General features: G+C 43.7%; 1 protein-coding gene across 3 annotated transcripts in view; it reads right to left on the bottom strand.

Annotated features, from left to right (window-relative positions):
- Nucleotides 1–10,605: 10,605 nt before the first annotated feature.
- USP30 (ubiquitin specific peptidase 30) overlaps nucleotides 10,606–24,773 on the bottom strand; it is a 302,545-nt gene continuing 288,377 nt past the window's right edge. For all 3 annotated transcript variants that reach the window (XM_085636303.1, XM_085636304.1, XM_085636305.1), the window contains one exon: nucleotides 10,606–14,072. In XM_085636303.1, the coding sequence (XP_085492429.1) occupies nucleotides 13,808–14,072 (265 nt within the window). In that variant the 3' untranslated portion in view covers nucleotides 10,606–13,807. The remainder of the gene's footprint in view (nucleotides 14,073–24,773) is intronic.

Below are 24,773 nucleotides of genomic sequence, written 5' to 3'. Positions count from 1 at the left end.
TGCTTTAGCTTTTTAGGATGGTAAAAACTCCATATCGGTGTTGACGTTTTTCTTGTTTTCATTTTCTATGACAAGCTTCGCTGCATTCATTTTCATATTCTGTGTGGTTATCATTCATGGTTTATGCACTAGGTTACAATTTTAAAATAAATTTTCTGTTTCTTAGTGTTATCTTTGAGTGTGTTATTCATCAACAAAAGAGATTTTGGATTTCCACTGTGTCCCTGAACTCACCTTGTGGGACGGATCGTTGCCATGAAACACTTCATGAAACATCTCCAGGAACCGATTTGCGCTTATAAATTAACACATATATTGAAAGAAACCCTCCAGGAACAAGGCAGCATACTTTTAGGAGTTCTAGATTCTCAACCAAAGTAATTTCGGATTTCTTTTTATTTACTCTAGATAGGAAGGTGCCACAGACCAACTAAATGGCCTATTTTCTCTGACCACTGTAGCGTTACGATGGAAGTGAATTTTGTTAATCAAACAATATTCTCTTGTTGAAAATCCGTAATTGGAAGGAAAGGCGTTTCAAGAAAGAATTAGTTGGGCCGTCCATTCCTACTGTTTAGATAATGTAGAGAGTGCTAGAGTAATTGTAGTCTTGGACTATTTCAAAGCAGTCCTATGAAAGATCTGCCAGGCATGGAAAACCTGGGAAATCTGGAAACGAAGAAACATCAGACAGTTTATTGGCCAGAGTAGAGGCAACAAAATCTTTAAGACGTTGATACGGTCCGGTTGGAAATGTGAATGCCATTTGATCAAGAACAAACCAATGCGGCTGCAAGATATAGATAATAAGAGGGTGGTAAAATAGGTAAACTTTTCTCAAGCAAAGGATAAGAGTGTGGGAGAAAATCACAAGCATTGAGAGCCTTGAAAATGTAACCCAGGTGAAAAGACAAAAGAAGGTGGCGTAGTATTCGATCAGAACTATACTAACAAACATTATGTCCTTCCATGGAGCAAATTAGCTCCTTTTTCCAAGGCATAAATACAATAGTGGGCAAACCACCACTTTAGAAGCTCCAATAAAGAAAGAGGAACTTGAACACCCACAAAGATTTGCCAACAGGATGAGCATTGGGACCGGATAGGCTGTGCTTCAAAAAGATATATTTAAAAAAATGAGAAATACTCGTCTTAAGTCACTTTAGAACTCTTAATGGGAATCTGGAGACTATCCTGATACATTTAATGAAGGTTTGCTTTGTACTTTTCTGAAACCTCCCAGGACCCCGATATACTGCAGTTCACAGGTTGACATCTGTAGTGACGATTGTCATGGGCCCAGAACAAACTGGTCGCAGAATTGCGGTTCAAACTATTTCATACTTGTCTGAAAATAAAATGTAAAAAATGTATAATTGCTTTCTTCAATGCCAAAAATGCATTTGCCCTGGTGGACTGAGAATGATTTTATGGTTTATCCTGATGAGAGAATGAATTTCCACCTGGTTCACCCGGTTGATTTCCCAAAGGTATGCCAGTTCCTGTGCTCCAATGATTATTAACAGTTTTAGGGGAAAGACAAATATTCATCATAGAACCAGACATGGATGCCCCCATCGCTGCTAACTTTTCCTGCAGAACCTCTTGATATCAAAATAAGAGAAGACCAAGAACTCTACAGTTGCCTCAGTGAGAATAGGAAAATCAAGTTAGATGGGGATGATGCTGGCCTGGATTTGGAAGGTGATTAAAATAACAGAGCCTTTAAAATAACAGCAGATTTCTCAGCATTCTCCTGTTCTAAAACTAACTCTAATTCGATTCAAACCATGAATTCTGGCACATCGCCTGCTGAATTATCTATAAGTATTAGAACAATTACCATGAATCTAAATATATATCAAAGAACTGGAACTTAACCACATCCCATTTACTGGGCAACTTAAATAATTTAAATTGTGGTAGGGACTCCCATTAACGTTCATAGATTAAAACACCTTTATTGAAATGACAATCCGCTTTTTGTTTCAAGCTATCCCCCTGCTTCTTATCCAATAACCTTCTTTAAAAAGAGAAACACTATCTGAGCTAGAATTATATGGGCAGGGGAAAAAAGGCAGATCGCTTGGAAATTCTTTTGTTGCTCGTTAGTAATCCCAGAAATCAAGATGTACTAACTAAATCGTCACCTAATTAGGTTACTTAAGAAGTTGATAAATACAGATCAGCAACATCTGATGGAGATCATGGAGGATCAATTGAGATGAAATTTATTTTTGAAATTTAAATTTAGCCATCCAAAAATAAAAAAATAAAATTGGATTATTTTTTCCTCACGAAGAAGAAACTTGAATAGATGCCTTTCCCACTTTGATGGTGGAGGACCGATTGAATTGTTTTCTACCTCAGCAGCGAGGATGTCTCCTAGAACAGTTTTGCTAAGCAATTTTATATGCTGATACTGGTAATATTGCAGAAAATGGGGATTATAAACAAAGAGCATACCCATCTTTAAAAACAACAAGCACCTACTTGTCAGTAACCTGTATTGTTTTGCCACTCTTGCAAATGTTGAGCTACACAGCCTCCTACTCGTTTAAAGTGCCTCCAGGAGGAGACAGAAGTCATTGCACAGAGTTGGATGGTGGTTGTCGAGATTCATTTTCTGGTTGATGTTGCTTCACAGACTTGGATTTAGAACCATCTCTTGTGGTATGAGTCATCATACTGTTGTTGCGCGGATGGTTTGGCCAATGAGGGAAATGAAAACTCTTCCTGCTGTGATAATGGCAGGCTTTGTACTGGTATGTAAAATCTCCTACAGGCAGGTCCTCGTGCCAGCACCCCCTGTGACATTTTTCCTTTCCAGATTGCCCACAGTCCGCTGCCCTCTGCTGCCTTAACTTTGTGCCTTCTCTGCTCGTTTTCTGCCGTTTCTAATCGCTTTCTGCTTGTCTTTCCGCCCACTTCTGCCCTCTATTTTTGCCTCTCTCTGCTCATTCTTGCTTCTATTTTGACTCTTTCTACTAATTTCTGACCTTTATTTTTCCTTTCTGCTCGTTTCAGACCTTTATTTCTTCTCTTTCTGCTCGTTTCGGACCTTTATTTTTATTCTTTCTGCTCGTTTTGGACCTGGCTCTTTGACGGAGACGTCACATCCACAGCACCCAGATACCCGTAGTGGTGACAGTGCTGCACTAAGCAAATGCTGATTGATAAAATCTCTGTTCTTTTAGAATCACCTGATATGTAAAATCTCTGATTTCTATCTAGAGTCACTTCTGTTAGGGTCTTCCAATGGAGCATTTCTTCTTCCTTGTGCTGACTGAAGTGTGTTATCCGTTAATGACACATCAGGGAGGAACACAGACGTAGAGATCGACATGAACAGCGACTCCTCTTTCTTTCCTCTTAACTGGACCTTCTCTCCTTGGATTTTCCTTTATGGGAGTAGACGCAGGCAGCGTTCCCACTGGAGGCAGATAATTTCATGTAGGCTCATTTTTGTCCTTCACTAGAATGTCCTCTAAATTCCATCTTTGCCTGATGCCCCCTCTATCTTTGAGCGCCCTTTTAGAAATCTTCGAGCAGAAGGAAAATGCTACTTACCAGTATGCATCTGTTCTTGTCATGTAGAGCTGCAGAGTTGTACACTTTTGCATAGATCGCCATCTGGTGTTGGGCTCGGATGTTTGCATGTTGTTTTTTGTCTTCGAAGAAGTCTTGTAGTCACGGATTGGTGACTCCTCCTTTGGTCGACAGTGCGCATGGGCATCGGCTCTATTGTTAGATTATTTTTGCCACGTAGGGTTAAATGGAGTAGTGAGATGTAGAAAGACGTCCATGCATGATATATCTAAGTAAGATAATACGGGAACAGATAGAGGCATCCGGGGAGGCAGGTGGGCTTGTACAACTCTGCAGCTCTACATGACAAGAACAGATGCATACTGGCAAGTAGCATTTTCCGTTCAAGGCATATGAGCTGCAGATTGTACATTTTTGCATAGACTATACAGCAGTTACCTCCTTAGCGGTGGCTACCTGTATCTGTTGCAGTAGTTTGAAATAGTGTTTTTAATACAGCCTGGCCCACACTTGCTTGTTGTTTTGCTTGCACATCTACACAATAGTGTTTTGTGAAGGTGTGTGGCGTAGCCCAAGTTGCTGCTTAACATATGTCATCTAGGGGAATGTTCCCTAAGAATGCCATAGAAATGAAATACCAGTATTTGTAAAGCGCACAGCTACCTCCGAAGTGGTGTCCCGGCGCTGGGGGCTCTCGGGAAGATTAAGCGAGCTATTGCCCAGTCACATGGTGCTGGGCTAACCTGCCTCTGGCGCCGGGGATCTAACCGTGAACCCCGTAGTCAGGTACCCTGGCCGCTGCGCTACACCTCTTCCACTAGAGGCCCCTAGTTTGCGTGTAGAATGAGTTCTAGGGGGATGTTTAATGTGCGTTTTGCTGTGATGTAGCATATTTGTATGCATTTTACAATCCACCTAGCAATACCGGTTTTGGATATAGGATTACCTTTATGAGGTGGGGAGAAAGCCACAAAAAGTTGTTTGGTTTTCCTAAAGTATATTGTTCTTTCAATGTAGTAGAGTATTGCGCTCTTAACATCTAAGGTGTGCTCTTTCTACCACTGAGTCTGGTTGAGGAAAAAATACTGGGAGTTCAACCGACTGGTTCAGATGGAAGGCAGATACTACTTTGGGTAAACATTTTGGGTTAGTTCTAAGAATCACTTTATGATGGATTTGTAAACATGGTTCTTGTATGGTTAATGCCAGAAGTTCACTCCCTCTTCTGAGAGATGTGATAGCAACTAAAAAGGCTACTTTCCAAGTGAGGAACTGTAGTTCACATTTGTGGAGAGCTTTAAAAGTAGGACCCATTAGTCTGGTAAGGACTACATTATCGTTCCACAACAGAGAGGGAGGAGCTCTTGGTGGAATTATTCTTTTAAGTCCTTCTATAAAAGCTTTGATAGCGGGAACTCTAAACAAAGACAAATGTTGTCTGTTGTGTAGGTAGGCAGCTATGGCAGCTAGATGTAACCTAATAGATGTATACGCTAGGTTACATTGTTGTAGATGTAAGAGGTAACAAATGATGTTCTGAATGGAAGCATCTAGTGGGTTGATATTGTTTTGCGTGCAATAAATTATGAATCGCTTCCATTTTGCCGCATAGCATACCCTTGTTGTAGGGCACCTTGCCTCTTTGTTAATGTTCATAAAGTCTGGTGGGACATTAAGGTAGCCAAACTCTAAGATTTCAGGAGCCAGATCGCAAGGTTGAGTTGATAGGGATTTGGGTGCCTTATCTCTCCATGGTTCTGAGTAAGAAGTTTGGGTGAGAGGTGTAGCTTTTGATGTGGTACTACTGATAGTTCCAATAGAGTTGTGAACCATGGTTGTCTTGCCCATGTTGGAGCAACTAGGATCATTTTGAGGGAATGTTGTTTGAGCTTCCTCACCACTAACGATATGAGTGGGAGAGGTAGAAAAGCGTAAGCAAATTTCCTTTACCAATTCATCCATAGCACATTGCCTTTGGAAAATGGGTCTGGATACCTGGATGCAAAGTTTGGGCATTTTGCGTTTCGGTGTGTGGCAAACAGATCTTTTTGTGGGTGTACCCATATGCGAAAGAATGGAAGAACAACTTGAGGATGAAGTTCCCATTCGTGGATCTGTTGTGCCGGACGGCTGAGCAGATCCGTAATCTGATTGTGTACCCCTGGTAGATGTTCTGCCAGGAGGTATACCTTTTGCGGAATGGCCCATCTCCATCTGCTTTGCGCTAGGTGTGATAGCTGTAGGGAGTGTGTCCCCCCTTGCTTTTGAATGTAATACATTGCTGTCATGTTGTCTGTACGGATCAGGACAGCTTTGCCTAGAAGGTGCAATTGAAAAGATTTCAACGCTAGGAAGATTGCTAACAATTCTAGGTAGTTGATGTGAAATTGTTTTCGCGGGGGGGGTCCAGAAACCTTGAACGGTATGGGTTTGAAGAAGCACTCCCCAACCGGTGAGCGATGCTTCTGTTGTTAGCACTATCTGTGGGACTGGTTCGAGGAACGACCGCCCTTTGGAAAGGTTCTGTGTGTTCCACCACTGCAGGAGAGCGATGGGTGCGGTCTTCCACCAACACCAGATCTGTTAGCTGACCTGGTTCCACTGTTGTGCTAGGCACTCTTGTAATGGACGCATTTGTAGTCTTGCATGAGAAACGAGGAAAATGCAAGAGGCCATCATCCCTATTAGTTGCATTAACACTCGTGCTGGTAGTGAGTGTTGTGGCTGAAATATTTGAACTAGCGCTTGTATAGCACTTATCCTGATTGGGCTGGGATATGCTAGAGCTGGGGAAGTGTTTACTATAGCTCCTAGATATTGTTGTATTCTGGATGGTTGGAGATGGGATTTGCCCAGATTTACTGTGAATCCCAGACTGTGAAGCAATTGTATTGTACGGCATATGTGTTGAACACAGCTGTTGTGGGATTTTGCTTTTATAAGCCAGTCGTCCAGATAAGGGAAGGCATGAATCTGCTGTCTTCTCAAATGGGCTGCAACCACCGCGAGGCACTTGGTGTTGGCCATCTACCACAAACCTGAGGTATTTCCTGTGAGCGGGATGAATGGGAATGTGGAAGTAGGCGTCCTTTAGATCTAGGGTGGAGAGAAAGTCGCCTTGCTGGAGTAGTGGAAGCACTTGTTGTAAAGTTACCATGTGGAAGTGGTCTGATTGGATATAGAAGTTGAGCGGTCTGAGGTCCAGTATTGGCTGGAGAGAGCCGTCCTTTTTTGGAATTAGAAAATAGAGGGAGTAGGCCCCTGTGTCTTGATGAGGCAAGGGAACTGGCTCTGTTGCATGTTTTTGTAATAGTGCAAGAACCTCCTGTTTGAGAAGTGTCAGGTGTTCTGATGACATTGGACGCTGTTTGGGAGGAATGTTGGGAGGGGTAGAAGTGACTTCCAGGTAATAACCATACTGGATAATTTGTCTTACCCACTTGTCTGTTGTGATGGAATTCCAGACAGGCAGGAACTGTGAGACAAGTCCCGAGAGGACTGGGATGATCGGGGGGAAACGTAGGGAAGTCACTGTTTGGTATTAGGGGCGCAGCGGGTGTTATTTTCCGTGCGTCTGCCCTTGTTGTTGTTCCCCCTGTAACCTCCTCTAGTGTATCCTCTGGAAAAGGAGCCCTGGTTGGGACTTTTGCAGGATGAGACGGGTGTTCGGGTGCATTAGTTTTGGAACCTGCTCTATAGAAGGAACGCCAAAAGGAGCCTCTGTTAGAGGGTGACTGTAGGGCTCCCATAGACTTTGCAGTCTCTGTGTCCTTTTTTATCTTTTCCAAAGATGTGTCCACTGCAGGGCCAAAGCAGTGCTCATGGTCAAAAGGCTGCTTAAGGATGGTATTTTGTACCTCTTGTTTAAAACCAGATATCCTGAGCCAGGCATGTCTGCGTAACAAAACACTGGTATTTACTGCGCGGGACACGTTGTCTGCTGCGTCGAGTGCGCATTTGATGGATGTATTAGTGATTAGTTTGCCTTCTTGTATAAGGTCATTGGCTTTTTCCTTATATTGTTGAGGTAGGTGTTGAATGAGCTTTTCCAGCTCATCATAGTGAACCCTGTCGTATCGTGCTGGAAGGGCTTGTGTGTTGGCTATTTTCCAGTAGTTTGCAGCTTGAGATGACATACGTTTGCCTGATGCGTCTAATAATTTAGATTCTTTGTCAGGAGGTGGTGTGTCACCTGACCCCTGATAGTTTGCTCTCTTGCATGCATTGGCTACAACCAGGGAATCTAAAGGAAGTTGACCGTTGATGTATATGGAGTCAGTGGGAGCGGTCTTGTATTTCTTATCTATTCTGGGGTTAAGAACCCTAGCTCTAACTGGGTCTTTGAACACCTCAGGAGCGTGTCTAAGAAGACCTTTTAGCATTGGTAAGACATGAGCAGATTTTTGTGGCTGGTCAACGGTTTCTAGAAGAAAATCCTCTTCTACGGGGTCTGGGTGTAGTTTGACTCCATGGTATGTTGCAGCCCTATTAATTAGTTGGGCAAAACCCACATTGTCATCTGGCGGAGATGGTTTTGAGGGGTAGAAGTCCGAATCATTATTTAGATCAGGATCAGTATTAAAGTCATGCCATGGGTCTGGATCCTATGGTGGATCATCAGGATCAAGTGTCTAATGGTACTATATCTTCATCTTCTTGCCCATCCCCATATGCATCGTCACTATCTTCTGGTTGTGGAGAATGTGCTGGAGAAATTAGTCAATTTGGGTTAATTGGTGAAGGGGGTGAAGGTGGTGGTGAAGTATTAGTAGCTGTGTGTAATTTCTTTAGAGGAACTGATGCATGTGGTAAATGTTCTGGTTTCCTCTTTGTAGGTAGTTTGGTAACTATCTGACCAGTCTTTGGATGAATTAAGATTGTGGTTTGCTTTGGATCGGGGAGAAAAAGTTCTTCGGAATCGATAGTTTTCTTCGGCGTGGAAGATTTCTCCTTGGAAACTGGTCTTGGCTGTTTAGTGACAGTACGGTATAGAAGCTTTCCCTGGCTCCGAGACCTTCGGTGCGTGTTTGTTGTCTGGCTCCGGAGGTGTTTGTTTGAGAGGCTTTGTTATGGGAAGTTTGTCCTTTAATGTTTTCGGCTCCGAAGTTTTCAGTGTTGAAGTCTTTTCTGTGTGCTTCGGTGCCGAGGTCTTATCAGGCTGCTTTAGTGCCAATGTCTTATCCGGCTGCTTCAGTGCCGATGTCTTATCCGGCTGCTTCAGTGCCGAGGTCTTATCCGGCTGCTTTGGTGCAGAGGGGTCTTTTGCCAGTTTCGGTGCCGAATGTTTTTTCGGTGCCGACGGAGGAGGGTGCGGCATCTTGGGCGACTTAGCCTTTGGTGCCGAAGATGATTTTCCGGGACCGGGTGGCTGGCTTGAGCCGGAAGGCTTTTCTTTGTCCTTCGGCGCCGGGCCCGGAGACGAGACGCTCAAAGTCTTTGTACGGTGTGGACCTGAGCCCGAAGGTGTCACCGGAGCCTTTGTTATGGGCTTTGGTGAAGCGGGGGTCTCGGTACTCGCATCCCTTTGAGCTGGGGTGATGTCATCTTCGGCGTCAGAGACGTCTGCTTCAGAGTCCGGAACCTGCTCTTCCTGTTCTGGTTCCGGAAGGCTATCGGGACCTGGATGAAAGATGTCCGGAATGGAGCCTGTGCCTCGGGACATCTCGTGCCGTCTAGCTAGACGATCCCGGATGGTCTTCTTGAACTTGAAGGATAGGCAAGCCTCACAATCGTCCTCTAGCTATTCTGGAGAGAGGCACAGATTACAAACAGGATGAAGGTCCGACTGTGGGAATTTAGCAGCACACTGGAGATATTTCTTAACGGGAGCCCGTTCAATCGATGTCCGTCTTTACTGGCGCGGGTAGCCCAGCGGCCCGCGTCGAAGTTCGGAGGCGTCAAAATATTTTTCAAGTTGTCGTTGAGGGTGCGCGTCGAAAGGAACGTGATCGAGACAATACCGTCGGTTAGCTGTGATTGTGCGTCAAAAGGGGGTTCGATAACGCCACCGACCTGGTCACATCCGAAACCGATGGCGGAAAAAAACAATCCAACAATGGAGCCGATGCCCATGCGCACTGTCAACCGAAGGAGGAGTCACCAACCTCGTAACTACAAGACAAAAACAACATGCAAACATCCGAGCCCAAAAGTGCAAAAGTGTACAATCTGCAGTTCATATGCTTCGAACCTCACATTTACTAATAGAATGAGAGGCTGGAGGGCACATTATACATAAGAAATGGTCAAACATAGGGTTGAAAAATACCCCAGTGTTCAAAGATCCCACTCTCACAAGTGGGAAACAAAACTGACTGTGAAAGTAGTGCAATGCATCATGCATGGGATTGGAGGACCTCAAAGTCACAGGTTGCTTTTTATGTAGCTCAGCTAATGTTAAGTCTACAAGGCCTCATTTTTCCCCTTAATTGTTCATACCTAGGCAGCAGTTTTAGGTCAGATGCTGCTCTGTAGGTTGTAATAAGGTTGAAACTGGAATACTGTTAATACAATGAAAACTTCAGCCAGGGTCAGGCTTTGGAAGGGGCTACAGAGCATTCATTAAGCTGAATATTGCACCAGATTTAGAATTTAAATAGATGACTTAAGTGTTCTGTGGTCACTGCCCCCAGCACGGAATAACTCTCACCATCATGATTATGAAAGAAGATCCTACAATGCAGAAGATCATTATGTTGCAGGGAAGTTCTTGCCATCCTAAGATCTTATCGAGGTGTATCTCTTCATTCCTATTCATCCACAATAAGGGTTAAATACAAAATCTTTAATCTTATTTAAGTTAACTTTACTGATTTGTACACTGAATTTGGTCATGCTCTGGATACTGTACGAATAACTTTAATAAGTAATTTCTTCAGATAGACTTTCATATTTTGTAGAATCTTCATTTTATATAGTTTGTTTTTAGGTATTGTGTTTGCTTTATTAATTGGTTAATGATCAATTATTCTGTTGACATATCTGACAACTATTGTAAATTTGCTATATTGAACACTAATGTTTATATTGATTTATATGACAAGCAAAACACTTAAATAGTAGTAAATTAAATTTTATTAAGAATGCACATTTAAAGCTTTAATAAAGTTACATAATGATTTAATTTGAATGACTTGCTAATGCACTGGCACACAAGTCCTTTTTGTCTGTACAGCTATATACATTTAAAACCTCACACCAATTGCTAATACAGTTGCATTTACATTGGTTGCAAATCGGCCCATTGTTGTGACATCCGCAAAGTACAACTATAAAAATACAAGCACATTCGTCTTTTTCACATTAAGGGCTTTAGCATAAATAAAGGTAATCTGCACAGCAGAAAGCCTATTTTAACCAATGAATAGACACTATGGTAGAAATATTTGTCACAGTAGAAAAAGCAGAGTTGTTCTATAAATGCATAATCAAATGAAACTCATTGTTTTGCAGAATATTTGGTTCTAACCATACTAGAAAATAGGCAATGCAAATCACAGCAGATCTGGTGTCTTATCAGTCTATGGTGGCTGGATTCATGCCAGAATTTCAGGATATCTGCCGAAGAAATGTACATACAAGGAGTCTGAATTGAACCCATTACAATGGGTGTAAGAAATTTACACAGATTGATGCTACATGGAACTCATATATATAGGTCTGTTTTCCTGAAAGTCTGATCCTCTCTTAAACGTTGGACTCTTCTGCTGTCGATCAAGATCACTTTCTGGATAGCATCTTCATCATGTAAACTTCACCCACCACTTAAATAGTCTTCAACAACTCCTCTCATACATCTACAAATCCAGACTCAGATAGTTGGCTCACAGTTTGTATGTACCATGTTTCGGGTGCCACACACAACCAAAATTAAAAGGCAATTTTGCTTAGTTTGTTTTAGATTTTGTCAAAATTTCATTGTACACACATTCTTTTTTATGCTGCAATACAGAAAAATTCAACTAAGCTAACCAGAGCTAAGAGTCCAACACATTAATCCAGGCCATCCATTTGTTTGCTATAAGCCACTATTGCAAACACCGCTACACCATAATTTTTCTAACACCCTTTAACAATTCTGAGTTGTTCTTAAAATGCCATCAATTTCTACCTGTTGACCAATTTTCATAAAAAGTGATATCTGCCCCATGCATGTCAAGTTTCTTAATAGTGGCTAACTGTTTGAAGAGCACATAGCTCTCCAAGAGCTTGTTTGGAATCACAAGTTTTGCTGGAGGACTCATGCACTTGCTATATTATGCTTAATTTGTCAGTCATTTATATAATCAGGATTTCTGTTAAATTAGCAATTTCAACCATAACTATAATCTGAGACCAAGGTCACAAATGCAATATTTGTGTTGGCTTCCTTGGCAACATAATTCTAGAGGTGTCTACAGACCTGCACAGCAGCGAAGGATCACAAAGTAGAAGCTGTGTCGTGATCTGTATGACTTACTGAACACAAGCTTGCTAAGCCAAGAAACGCAAACAAGCCACTGCTTTGAAATTGCTGGAAAGGAAAAAACTTATTTACAGGTTTATGGTCACATACCCTCCAGGCTCCATACCACTCCATTTAAAATAATTTCAATACTCAAATCTCAATCGTGCTCCATGCAGTTTCAACACATCTAAAAACTAAGTGCAGCCATGTAGCACCCTATTTTATGTATTACAAGCACAAAAAAGGTGGTACATAATTAGTTATTTGCTGTATAAACTACATCCAAACACGGATTATTGTGAATGTGGGGATAGAGAAAATCATAGTGACTCAATGGTCTTGATACAAGATTTAGACAACTTTAAGTGGAGTATTACAATATGTGGCTCCAAAATCATTGGATAGGCTTTTTTAAAGCTCTAGTGAAATATTCTGCAAAACAACACCACATGGACCATGTATAGCAGGCAGGATTAAGAATATAACCTTCATTGTTAAATCAAGTTGCGAAATTCCAAGTTTCCAGTTGGGTTCACTGTAGATTAGGTGTAGGAGAGGATTAAATCTCTGTACACCACCTAATACACTACGCATTAGGCCCTCAATGGTAAGAGAATACCTCTCCTCAGAGGACATTTGGAAGCTTTCTTTGACCCATCATACTGTGGGCAAGACCAATACAGATGTTGCAGTCATCAAACTAGAATGCTTTTCTGGAAGACTACACACTGGTCTAAACTGGAAAGGGTCCTACTACTGTGTTGCTTCTAGGTCACCAAACATATAATTTAGTTTGCTGGTATTTACAGATATAACATTTAGCTACAAATGCATTCAAGTTGTTCCCCAAGTTAAAAGCAGTTGCTTATTTTTCCTCCTGCCATTACAAACTTGGAAATACAAAATCTTTGGGTATGACAAAGTTTCCTTTTGGCCACATAAGGCACATTCCTAAGCATTATACAGCAAAACAAAGGAACGCAGACAAGACAAATAAAATAAACATCTTCATGCTTAACTTCCAGTAGTTGTAAAATCAACTGGTCTAGAAACGTCATGTGTAGAAATCAGCAGTTAGACTCAAATCTGGTATGTACTTGTCTATGTGTGCACGCTTATTGATTTTTGGAGGGGTCTGGACTTAAAGGAGACGGCAAACCAAAGCTCTGGAACAATCAGTAACAGCTGTGTCAAGTGCATGATCTATTTGGTTTATTCAAGCGGGCATAGATCCACGTGGAGCTCCATTTATATTACAACACACAAGAGAAGTAAGGAAGTCAACATGTTGCATCTCTTTTTAAAACTGAATTTCAAAATACATACTGGTCTAGGCTTGAAGCAAATGATTTTAAAACGACACTGGATTTATTTTAATGTCTTTTGGACATACCACTTACAGATCACAATGCAGTTTACGATCCTGTACATAGCAGCTTTACCTCAGATTACTATTTCAGGAGTAGCTATGAAACTAGTTTATGAGTTTGTCATATTTTCAACTAGAGGCGTGAACAAATCTGCAGCGTAAACACCTATTGAACGAAAGGAGACATAAAACATGAATTTTTGCTTTCATTCCAGTTTTAGAGGCAAAGGTTTTATATTATTATGAGAATTAATGCATCCGGAAAGAAAATTGGTTGGTTGAGGCTTCCAATATTTTCTCGATCAGTCTCACTAGCTACATTCTGCAGCCAATGGTAAAAGGTGGAATGTTGCTGCAGTGGTATTGTATACTTGCATAGTTCATGCTCTTATTTATCAGTAGTTGGCTGGATGGTTTTCTTTTGCATTAGTTGCAGTATGTATTCATTCCTCTGATTTCACCTCATGACCTGAACGCCATACTTTGGTACGAACACGCTCATAGAACAGAAGATATGCATTAGATGAAAGTACTTCTTGCAAACTAGCCTTCCGAACAGTGTCATCAGAAATCCACAGCCATTGGTTACTGTGAGGGGAAGAGCTCTTAGGAGATGGTGGCGACCGCCTGTATGTCACAAAATGCCCAGAATGCATGTCTCCATGATGGACTACAACAGCGACCAGACGGTAGAGGTACAAGGAGAAGCTGTTGGGAAAGGGGAAAAACAAAGCTTGTAAGCACCAAACACAATGGTATCCAATGCAGTTTAGTAGGTTTTAAACCTAACCTCACTCCTGTCAATGTAAAATCTTTTATTAAATTAGTAGTTTTAACTTGCAATCAAAGGTCTTTACAAACTTGTTATTATATCATCATTGCAGGGCCTCCCTCCTTCTTTGCAGTAATATCTACAAGGCAGATTTAGTCACAGTTGGATGGTGACATAGGTTGCCTAGGTTCTTTCCACCTCCAATATTTCAACATATTACGGAGTTCTAACTCAAATTTGCACAGTATGTATGTTGTTTAGCAATACAAGCCTAATGCAAACCTCGAACATGGGAAATGTTATTTACTTGTAACAGAAGCGAGCAGCTTATTCCTGTAGTACAGTGGTTCCCAAACTTTTGACTCCTGAGGACCCCCACTGACTCACCAATGGAAGCCGGGGACCCCCAGCAATCTGTATGATTTAAATTTCAAACATTAAAAGAGTAATTCGAAAAAAATAAACACACATCTGCACACAAACCAAATACTCGAATTACTAAGGATTTTAGTATTTTATATTGAAAGAGTTCTGCCAGGGCCTGAGTGGAAACCCAAAGCAGCCCTGGCAAATGTTTTCAGACCAGTCCCCATACAGTGCACACCAAGTGCAGTGAGTCAGCCTAACCACTACAAAGGGGGCTTTGGGAGGCTCTCCCCCCCCCCCCCAAGAAAATTTAGGATACAATGGTGCATTCAACAACATATTTATCATTATATATTGAATTGCATTAGCTTTAAAAGAATAGTAAATGATGACCTTACTATGCACCAGGATACAACAATCTGTGTTGGGGTTCTTCAATGATTCCCTTATTATCACCCTTCAACAGTGCCTCTCATTTCTCCATAGCACATATGTCACATGTATTTCATTTGTTTTATAGCATCTCTCATACCAGGATGTCAGAGCACTTTACATAACACACATATAGAGACAATGAATCATACTTGCAAATTAGTGTAGAGAAAATGTTACATAAGGCAAAGGGGACTACAAGGTGTAAGATTCACATGTCATTCATATTGGTAGGCATTTTTAAAGAGTGCTTGGTCTGGAAAAGCACAAACTTAGGATTCAGAACATAACACAGTGGTTAGCATTGACTGTAACAATAAAAATTTATTCCACCCACATAAACCACTTTAGCAGCATCAGGCAAATGAAAGACTGGGAAAAAAGCATAAGTTACTAACTTGCACCAAGCAGTGTGTAAGCAGCTCTTTGATGACAGTTTATAGGTCACTGTGCTAGATTATGATTGTCTCTTATGAGCTGCAGAGTAACAAAAGAATCTCTGTGACAAAAGAAGTAACCCACTGACCTCTGCACATAAAATACTGTTTTTTTAAATGCACGGTACGCGTTCTTTGCAGCAGGCATATTAACCCTCTGTGCTACATTAGATAAGTCAAACCTGCCACTAGACAAAACTCTCATCTCTCTCCAGCAGGTACATTATTCACTGGTGTTATCTTGACACATTTATTGTTGCTCGAAAACTGCTAATTATACAAGGAACTTGGCAGTGTTTTTAAACTGCTGCCTGCGGACCCTCTGGGAATGTGTCACGGACCCCTGGGGGTCCACGGACCCCAGTTTGGGCAACACTGCTGTAGTAGAATTGTATGCAGTCCATGATGCCGCCATCTAGGTTTGGCCTCCTGATAGAACAGGTTGTTTTTCCCAACTTTTGATTTAGGCACTGGCTGTAGGCATGCATCACAACACAGCCTCTACCTTTCATTTGTTACTTCCCTATGTCAATGGAGTGTTAACATATATAGGGCCCGGTGCTGCTTCCACCCACAACGCCACCAACCTGTCCAGCTCACAAATTTAAACACTATATACATTTTGTGGGGTACTCACAGCTATTGTTTGTGATAAATAATCAAAACATACTCTGTAAGATTTCATCAAAACAAATTATTTAGTTTAATACAATACAAACATTGACTTCATAAAATGGTTCCTCCTCACAGAATTCTAAAGTCGTCATTTTAAATTTAAAAAAATGAGCAAATTCATCAAGATCAGGTAAATTACCTTTGCTAAAGCTCCTTCTGGTGGATACGTTATCAAACTGCAGATTCTTCACCTTTAAAATATTTCCCAGGTGTCAGATTGGACTCAAACTTTTCATAGCAGTGCTCCCAAGTGGCGCCGTGCGTCTCTGTGTAGGTTTCATTCTGCCCGTAAGTGATGGAGCAGAGGCACATATAAGCTCCGATGCCGACGTCTGTTTCTTGATTGACAATTTCCGCACCATCAGACTCGGAATACAAAACAATTGTACGTACCAGAGTACAGATCTCTGATTTTGGACCTTTTTACATGGTAAAAATGGACCACTCCACAAAACATGAGAGGTTAGAGGGCAGTGAGGAATGTGCAGTTAGATATTAATACCTTCTGAAGTCGAAGGGTCTGTGGTGTGAGCTCAGACAAGATACTCTTGCAGAAGCGAATGGGTAAAATGCCCTTTCCATCAGATTTGTTTGTCAAGGAAGTGTTGCTTTGTGAATGTTGCACTGATGCCTACATTGCAACCTCATGAGTGTCAAGGACAGGAATTCCGCATGCCAACACAGTCGGTATGGCCTTAGCCCTGGTAGAATGGGTTTGGAAATTTCAGAGTTTGCTTCTCGGCCAATGCAGAACAGGTCTTACTGTAGAAGAGTGTTCACCTCTACCTAATCCTTAGCTGCACAGTTTTGCCTTTCTTTGCCCCAGAGAACCCCACAAAAAGCTCATGGTCCTTGGTAGCAGTTGATGTAAAAGCTTAAAGCTGTTTTAGGGACTAACCAATGGAACCTCTACGCGATCAATGTAAAAGCTAAAGTTCTTTTGGGGTTCAACCAATAAAACCTCTCCTCCTCTTTTGAGGGTTGAGGTGAGCAAAGAACGCTTGGAGATTGATGGATTGCCCAACGTGGAATGGAGTCATCATTTTTGGCAAGAAGGCCGCGTGAGTCCTCAGCACTAGTTTCTCTGGGAAAAAGGTAATGTATGGTGGCTGTATTGAGTCTGGAATTCACTCATGCAAAAAGCAGAAGTGATCACAATGAGGAAGACAGTCTTTAAGGTTAGAAGACCCAACATGCAGCTGTGCATCTGCTCAAAGCGAGTACACATGAGAAAAATGAAGACCAAGTTAAGGCCCCACTGTGGCATCTCAAACGGTTTGGGAGGAAACTTATGGCAACCTTATTTAAACCGCATCACAAAAGGCGATTAAAGAAAATACGGTTGGTCCGGCAAATGTGATAAGGCCAAAATGGCAGACAAATCTTTTTTTTAAATGTATTAGCAATTTAAACAACACAGTGATACATTGCGACAGCAACCATACAGACATTGCCCCATAATATTGCACTTATACATACAAATGAAGTACACTGAGAAAATGACAGCATCGTAGGTTTATAAACCGTGCACACTGGGAGATCCCACTCCTCCCAAAAGCTAGCTGCGAACTCAAGGCCCATCACCCTCGGTTGGTGCTGATGTGGCCACGGTGTTTTCCACGTGCATGAGTATATATGCCTTAAGGGGGCTCCATGTGTCCCTCACGACAGAAGACACCTTAAAGACCATGAAGAACATCCATTCTGGAGCACCCTCAGACCCCTGCCGACCCCACATCTTCCACAAAGCCGCCACGGCCATCGCACCCGAACTACGCCGGACGATCAAAACTCCCTTGAAACCGCCGCATTTCCTGACGACTGGAAACATGCCGAAGTCAACCCCCTCCTGAAGAAACCCTTTGCAGACTCGACGGACCTCAAGAACTACAGGCCTATCTCCCTGCTCCCATTCACAGCCAAAGTCATTGAAAAGGCCATTAACACCCAGCTAGCGAACTTCATCGAAGACAACTACATCCAGGACATCTCCCTATCAGGATTCTGCAGCAACCACACCACCAAGACCGCCCTACTCGTTGCCACCGAAGACATCCGCTCCCTCCTCGACCAGGGCCAAATGGCAGCTCTCATCCTCCTGGACCTCTCAGCTGCCTTCGACATCGTCTGCCATCGCACACTAGCCACCAGACTACACCACGTCGGCATCGGCGGAAAGGCCCTCGACTGGATGTGTTCTTTTGTCACAGGCAGAACTCAGCAAGTCAGACTCCTGCCTTTCCTCTCGGAACCAACAGAGATCAGATGTGGAGTGCCCCAGGGATCCTCCCTTAGCCCCACCCTCTTTCAGTCGTCTGGAAGAATGAATCTCGCCGGGCTACACTCTGGGTTTTAGTGCACTAGTCAGGGTGGATAGTCTCCATCACTATGTGCTAGTCTCAATTGAACTTGCATGTTTAAAGATCTGTCTGTCTAGGTCTATCATACCACGCGCTCCCTCTCACCCACATATAATTGGGCATTGGATTACGCCAACCTATTTCCACACCTCTACTTGGATTATTAATTTGCAGCACTGAACAGATGCCTGGCAACAGTTTTTGTTCAAGATAATTCTTACAACCAGGTTACAACCCATTGGATCGGTTGTTGCCTTCTATTGACATTGCCCTGAAGATATCCTATGTAAAAAGGACGAAACGCGTTGGCTGATGGTTTTCTTTTATGAACTGAATAATAAAGAAGAAAAACACTATATATCTTGTATTTGCAGCCCCAGCCTCCATTGAACTGTGATTCTTCAATATCCATGGACAATTGCTTATGAACTTTTTTGACTAGCAGTGGTGCAGTTCCAATATAGTTTCTTCGTTCTTTATCTCCTTGTGAGGGGTGGTGCTCTGGACAGGGGGCACATTTGGATATCTGCACACAGGATTGTTTTGCACCTAAATAGCAGTAGTAATTTACGGTACAGGTGCTGCATATGTTGCTTTGTGGTACACTGTCCAAATCTCGAGTTTCTCATCTACATGGCCCCCCTCGCAACCATCGTCAGAAACCACAGGCTCAAGACAGTCTCCTATGCCCACGACACCCAACTCATCCTCTCCCACACCAAAGAACCCAACATCACCAGGCACAACCGCCAATAAGAAAACAGAAGTCCTCATCCTTGGTTCCACAACATCCGCCTGAGACAACACCTGGTGCCCCTCCACCCCTTCCAGCCCGATGGACCATGCACGAAACCTCTGCATCATACTAGACTCAGCGCTCACGATGAGCCGTCAGATCAACGCCACATCCTCAGCCTGCTTCAACACCCTCCTCATACTCGGAAAAACGTTCAGATGATTCGCACCCAAATCCAGAAAAACGGTCACTCACGCCCTCATCAGCACCAAACTGGACTACGGCAACACTCTCTATGCCGGAATCAACAAAAAACTACTTAGCAAGCTCCAGACCGTTCAGAACACCGCAGCCAAATTAGTCCTAGACATCCCCGCTACCACCACATTACCCTACACCTCCGCGATCTCCACTGGCTCCCCATCAAAAGAATAATAATCTTCAAGCTCCTCACCCACGTCTACAAGGCCCTCCACAACAGAGGACTAGCATACCTTAACAATGGCCTCTCCTTCCACACACCCAAGAGACACCTCCGATCAGCTGACCGCTCTCTGGCCACCATCCCACGCATCTACAAGACCAGAACAGGAGGGAAGTCCTTCTACCTCGCAGCCAAGGCCTGGAATGAGCTCCCCCCCTGCCTACGGCAAACCTCCACACTGCCCCAGTTCAGGAAAGACCTCAAGACCTGGCTCTTCGGATGACCCCAGCGCCACAGAGTTGCCCACCACCCCTCCATTGCGCCTTGAGACCTTCGTGGGTAAGTAGCCGTGCTCTATAAACCCCTGATTGATTGATTAGATGTCGGCGGCAAGAGGTCAATGTGCAGTTCCAACTGTTCACTACAATAGATTAGATCTGATAGCCATTGTTTGAATTTGGGAGCCTGGCCTCTTCCTACATAGCACGCCACCGGTTTGTTGGCCAGAAGAAGGCCGAGTGCAAGGAATTTTCTTTGCAGTGTCTCAATACTCTTTATCCACCCAAGCAGCATGGTGACCCCAACCATCTATACCTCTCATTCCACTGTGGTAGACAAAGCTGACATGACATGTGTCCAGTACTGTTAAATCTCTTGGTATTACCAAGACAGATCCAGAAACTTAGAGTCTGGGGTACCCCATCTGGAGCAATTTGGATCTTCCCTAAGGCCAAGTCTATACAATGTAGCTGGGATGTAATAAGCTCCGTGCTGATATTAATAATGAATAATACGGAGTCTACTAAAAAAAAAAGATCAACACCGTTTGCATGCAAATTAATTTCCATCGTTCACCTGAAAGGCTTTCACTCAGCTCTGCCTCCCACCCTACTAGTGCCCGAGGCATCTCAGTTTAGTGATCAGATGTGTGAAAGAGGTGGCCTCAGCAAGGTCGATAGCACTTGAAGTGGAGCTTGTTCCGCCGGGAATTCCGGAAGTGACCCACAACCACTGCTGCACAATCTGCAATACATGAATAGTTCCAGCGGCGTGCAGGGCTGATCCCCCTTGTATTCCTCTGGTACAAGGAAAAAACACCTCTCTATATATGTTCCTCCATGTCACCAGCTCTGTTGCACAGCTGTGTCACTGTGGAGGGTCCATGAGTGAGTTGGAGTAGGAGTGGTGCTTTAGGGGAAAGGTAGGAGAGTAGACATCCAGATCCTGCCCTCACACTTAGCCTGTCCCAGGCTCAGATCGTGCATTCGGCAGTAGAGACATCTCAGGTGTGCTGGGAGGGGCGTCTCTCAATAAAAGAGGACAATGATGTGGGGCCACACCAACTGTTTCAACCGCTAAGTGTGGAAGGTGTGGTGTTGGTTTATGCCAATAAAAAACAAAATGAGCTTAGGCACACATAGTACAACTCAAAATTGGGGGCTTCAAACCCCCCTTGCAGTAAAAGGGGAGAGCAGGAGTCTCCCAGGTGATTGGAGGTTGCCTGCCTGCCAATGTCAATCCCACCAATTGGGTTTTCCGAGTGCTAAAGAAAACCTTAGTCAGAGGCAGCGGAATATTGATAAATATAAAGGTTTTGGCAGAATCACCATACCATTTGTATAAGACTGATATGACCAGCCAAGGACAGAGGGAGAGAGATCCAGCAGTTCATGAGGTGTGATAGATCAGTAATAGTACTGACCATGTCATGAGTGATGTAATATGTGAGGTCATAAGCAGTGCAAAGCGGGGGAGTGAGTTATAGTTAGCTCTGGTAACTATAACTGAACCAGCTGGTGGGGCTGGATGCTAGCAGTTAGCCTGCGTGTTCTTGTGATGATCGCTGCCTGCACCGTCCGTGTGCATTCATCCTGCTCCCTTTCGGCTGGATAACCGGGCTGTGATTGCCTTTCCCTGGCTTCTATATCCTTAAGACACTGACCTGGCGGTTGGGGCCCTGGTGCATGGCGTTGCACGGGCTGCGGTAGCCGCCTTTGTCCGTGGGATACCCTGCATGACTATCTATGGTTGGCAGACTGCCCAAGTCTGCTCATTTTCCACCGGTGGCTGTGACATTGGGCATGTCAGGCCCCAGGAGACAATGTGGCTGCAACTGGAGTGCCAGACTTGCGCATTATATACACTACACTGCCAGTCGTCATCAACCCACTACCCCCCCCCCACCCACACACACTTGTACCGGAAATGGGGAAAGCAGACGGAAGGGCAGTCCAAACTGCAATCCAACTCCTGCAGGGGGCCCAAGACATCTCAAGTAGAGGGAGGAGACATGGACACTCTGGGGCCCGTGCGGAAGGTTGGTGACCCCAATGATGACATAAAGGCACTCCTCAGATCCACATAATTGAACTTAGTCTCCATTGACACAAATATGGACACCCTGAATGCACGTTCAGACCCCATGGAGGGAAGGTTGGAGAGCTATGATCACAGACTGACCGAGGCTGAACACTGCCATAGAGGTCTAACTACCCATAATGGGGAGACTATACAAAATATGGAGAGAGTCCTAGGCCTTATTGCAGCAAAAAATAAAGATTTGAAAGGCATAGTAATAATAGAATACTGGGAGTCCCTGAATCAGCCAACGTGGGGAAGATCTACGTATAACGCATGCTGCAAACGCTCTTTGGGGCGAAGCATTCTCCAGCTATCTGGTAGTTGAAGGAACACACAGATCACTTGTGACAAAGCTTCTGCCTGAAGCCCCATCTTAGGCTATTATAGTGTGGTTACTCAATTGTAGAGATTGAGATACTGCTCTTCGGCTGGCACAGGAGAAACGTGACCTCCAGTTCTAGGGCAACCAAATATCACTGTTCCTAGATTTCACTGTTGCCTCGCAGGGCACTCAACAAAAATATCGCCCAGTGAAGCAAAAACTCACACAAGCCAACATACCATGCGCCATGTTATAACCAGCACGTCTCTGGATTACCCATTGAGGCAAATAACAGGTCTTTCAAACCCTGAAACAAGTGGAGGACTTTATGAAAAACCTATCTGGGAGGGAGGGTCGCAGAGTCTCCCCTGCAGCATAACACCTCCTCCATCTCTCATGAGTTCTATGATTAATATCAGGCCCACTGGTGGGGCTCACAAAGTTGCCTACCCGCTCTCTGGGGGCCTGCAGGCTAATACCACAGTACGTATATGTGCTATGCATGAGGGGGAAGCTGGCTCAATCCAGACATGATTGACTATGGCCTGCATATACATCTCTTTACCTCAGACACCTTTGACCCCGAGTTGAGGCCTAGGTCAGCAACAACCCGAGTGCTCCCCCAGGATTACTACCACCAATATGTTCTTTTCTGGTCGGAGGGTAATCAGCTTCTGAGTGGATTGGGATGTTAATGTGGGTGTGGGAGGAGGTCAGTTTTGGAAACAAGTTTTAGTTAATCTGATACATTGCATAAACTATAGACGACAACACCCAAAGTTGGAGGGCGTTAAGCCTAATTGCATCAGGTTGAGACCACCCCCACATGTGGCATGACGCAAGCAAGTTCGACTACACGTGCATGATTAATGACATGCATCACTTAGAATGTGAGGGGGTCTCAATAATCTGTGGAAAACATGGCAAGTTCTTGCATACTTAAACAGACACCTGGTTAGTGTGGCACATCTTACACAAAATACAGATAGACTATTGACCATTGCTTTGCATTGCTTTACCTCCTCTTACTCCTCCTACTGTTGTGGAGTAGCTATTAAGCTGGGCGGGCCCTTTACAAAGCTTGGGTGCATCAGTGACAGACAGGGGTGTTATGTCAGCTTCTGAGAGCTGTTTACTCATATTAGGCTAACCTTGGTAAGCTGCTAGGGGCCAAATGTAGACAACCCGGGATTTTTCGATCAGCTGTAGGGCGGGTGCTCTCCACGCATCCACAAACTCTCACTACTGGACGACATGGACATATATTACCAAATCCCCCAACTCAAGTCTTTGGCAGCCATATATACTAAAGACCTGATGACTGATCATGATTTACTGGATATCTGGAGGACTGGACACGGACACACTATTCACATGTACATGGCAGCTGGTCCTGTTTTGACTGCTGGTCGGTATCTAAAGATGTGGGCAAGGGAGGTGAAGCACCTTGCCTGTACACTGTCAGATCATATACCTGTATTAATGCCCCTGTCACTGCCCGATCAATCCCGACTGTTCTTCCGGCTACACCTGGAAACACTCCTGGATTTTGCCTTTATGGAGGAGATCTGGATGGATATAAAGAATTTTTTTGAAACTAACATTGTCACAGTTAACTCCATGTCCACGGTGTGGGAGGCCTTTAAGGTTACTATTTATAGTCACTGTATGGTTAAAGTAATTGGGTGCTACGTTCCCTTATATCTCACCGTTCCCAACTCGAGGCACACATTAGAACATTGGAGCAAGCACTAGCACTGGAGGCATGTCCACAGATATTAGCACAAATTAAGGACAAAATTGCAGAAAGCAATGAGGTAGCTGCAAGAGTGCAAATTCCTAGATTGATATGCAGCAGAAAGCTCGACGTCGACAGGCTTTTTAATGGCGGAATCGTCGACGGCGGTACTGCGGACTTCGTCGACGAGGACTTCGTCGACGACCCCTCGACGGTGGGCTTCTTTGAGAGGATAGTAATCTTCGTAGACATAATAGGTGAGGTAAGCGCCGTCGTCGTGAATGTTTGCGTCAATGAAGAAGCAGACGAGGTGACAGAAACTGAAGATTGAGAGTAAGCCAAAGATTTTGAAAGGCTTTTACTCACAGTTTGCTTGACTGTAGATTCCTGAGGAGAGTGCGCATCAGAAGTAGAATGATGCGATTTCTGACGCTTCTTCCCATCGCTGGAAGAGCTGTCCTGCGATCTAGCTCTCTTGCTAGAAGTAGAGGCTTTGTCATCCTCCTCAGCCGAAGAGGATTTAAGCCACAAAAGCACTCTCGCCTCCCTATCCCTGAGAGTTTTTGTAGGGAAGGTGCGGCAAATCTTGCAATCTTTTGCCTCATGTTTAGGGTAGAGGCAGTAGATGCAGTCTACATGTTGATCATCAACATGGACTCTCTTCTTGGTGCAGGTCCTGCAGGACTTAAATAAAGCCTTCTTGTCTGACATGCTGAAGCAAGTTGAAAGAAAACTGAGAGGCACTAAGGGAGACTCCCTTCCACACGACGTGCGGTGAAAATCTGA

Source organism: Triturus cristatus, chromosome 11, assembly GCF_964204655.1.
Source record: "Triturus cristatus chromosome 11, aTriCri1.1, whole genome shotgun sequence".
In the NCBI taxonomy this organism is placed as follows: domain Eukaryota; kingdom Metazoa; phylum Chordata; class Amphibia; order Caudata; family Salamandridae; genus Triturus; species Triturus cristatus.
The sequence above is the reverse complement of the archived record's forward strand: the minus strand, read 5'-3'. Positions and strand labels throughout refer to the sequence as shown.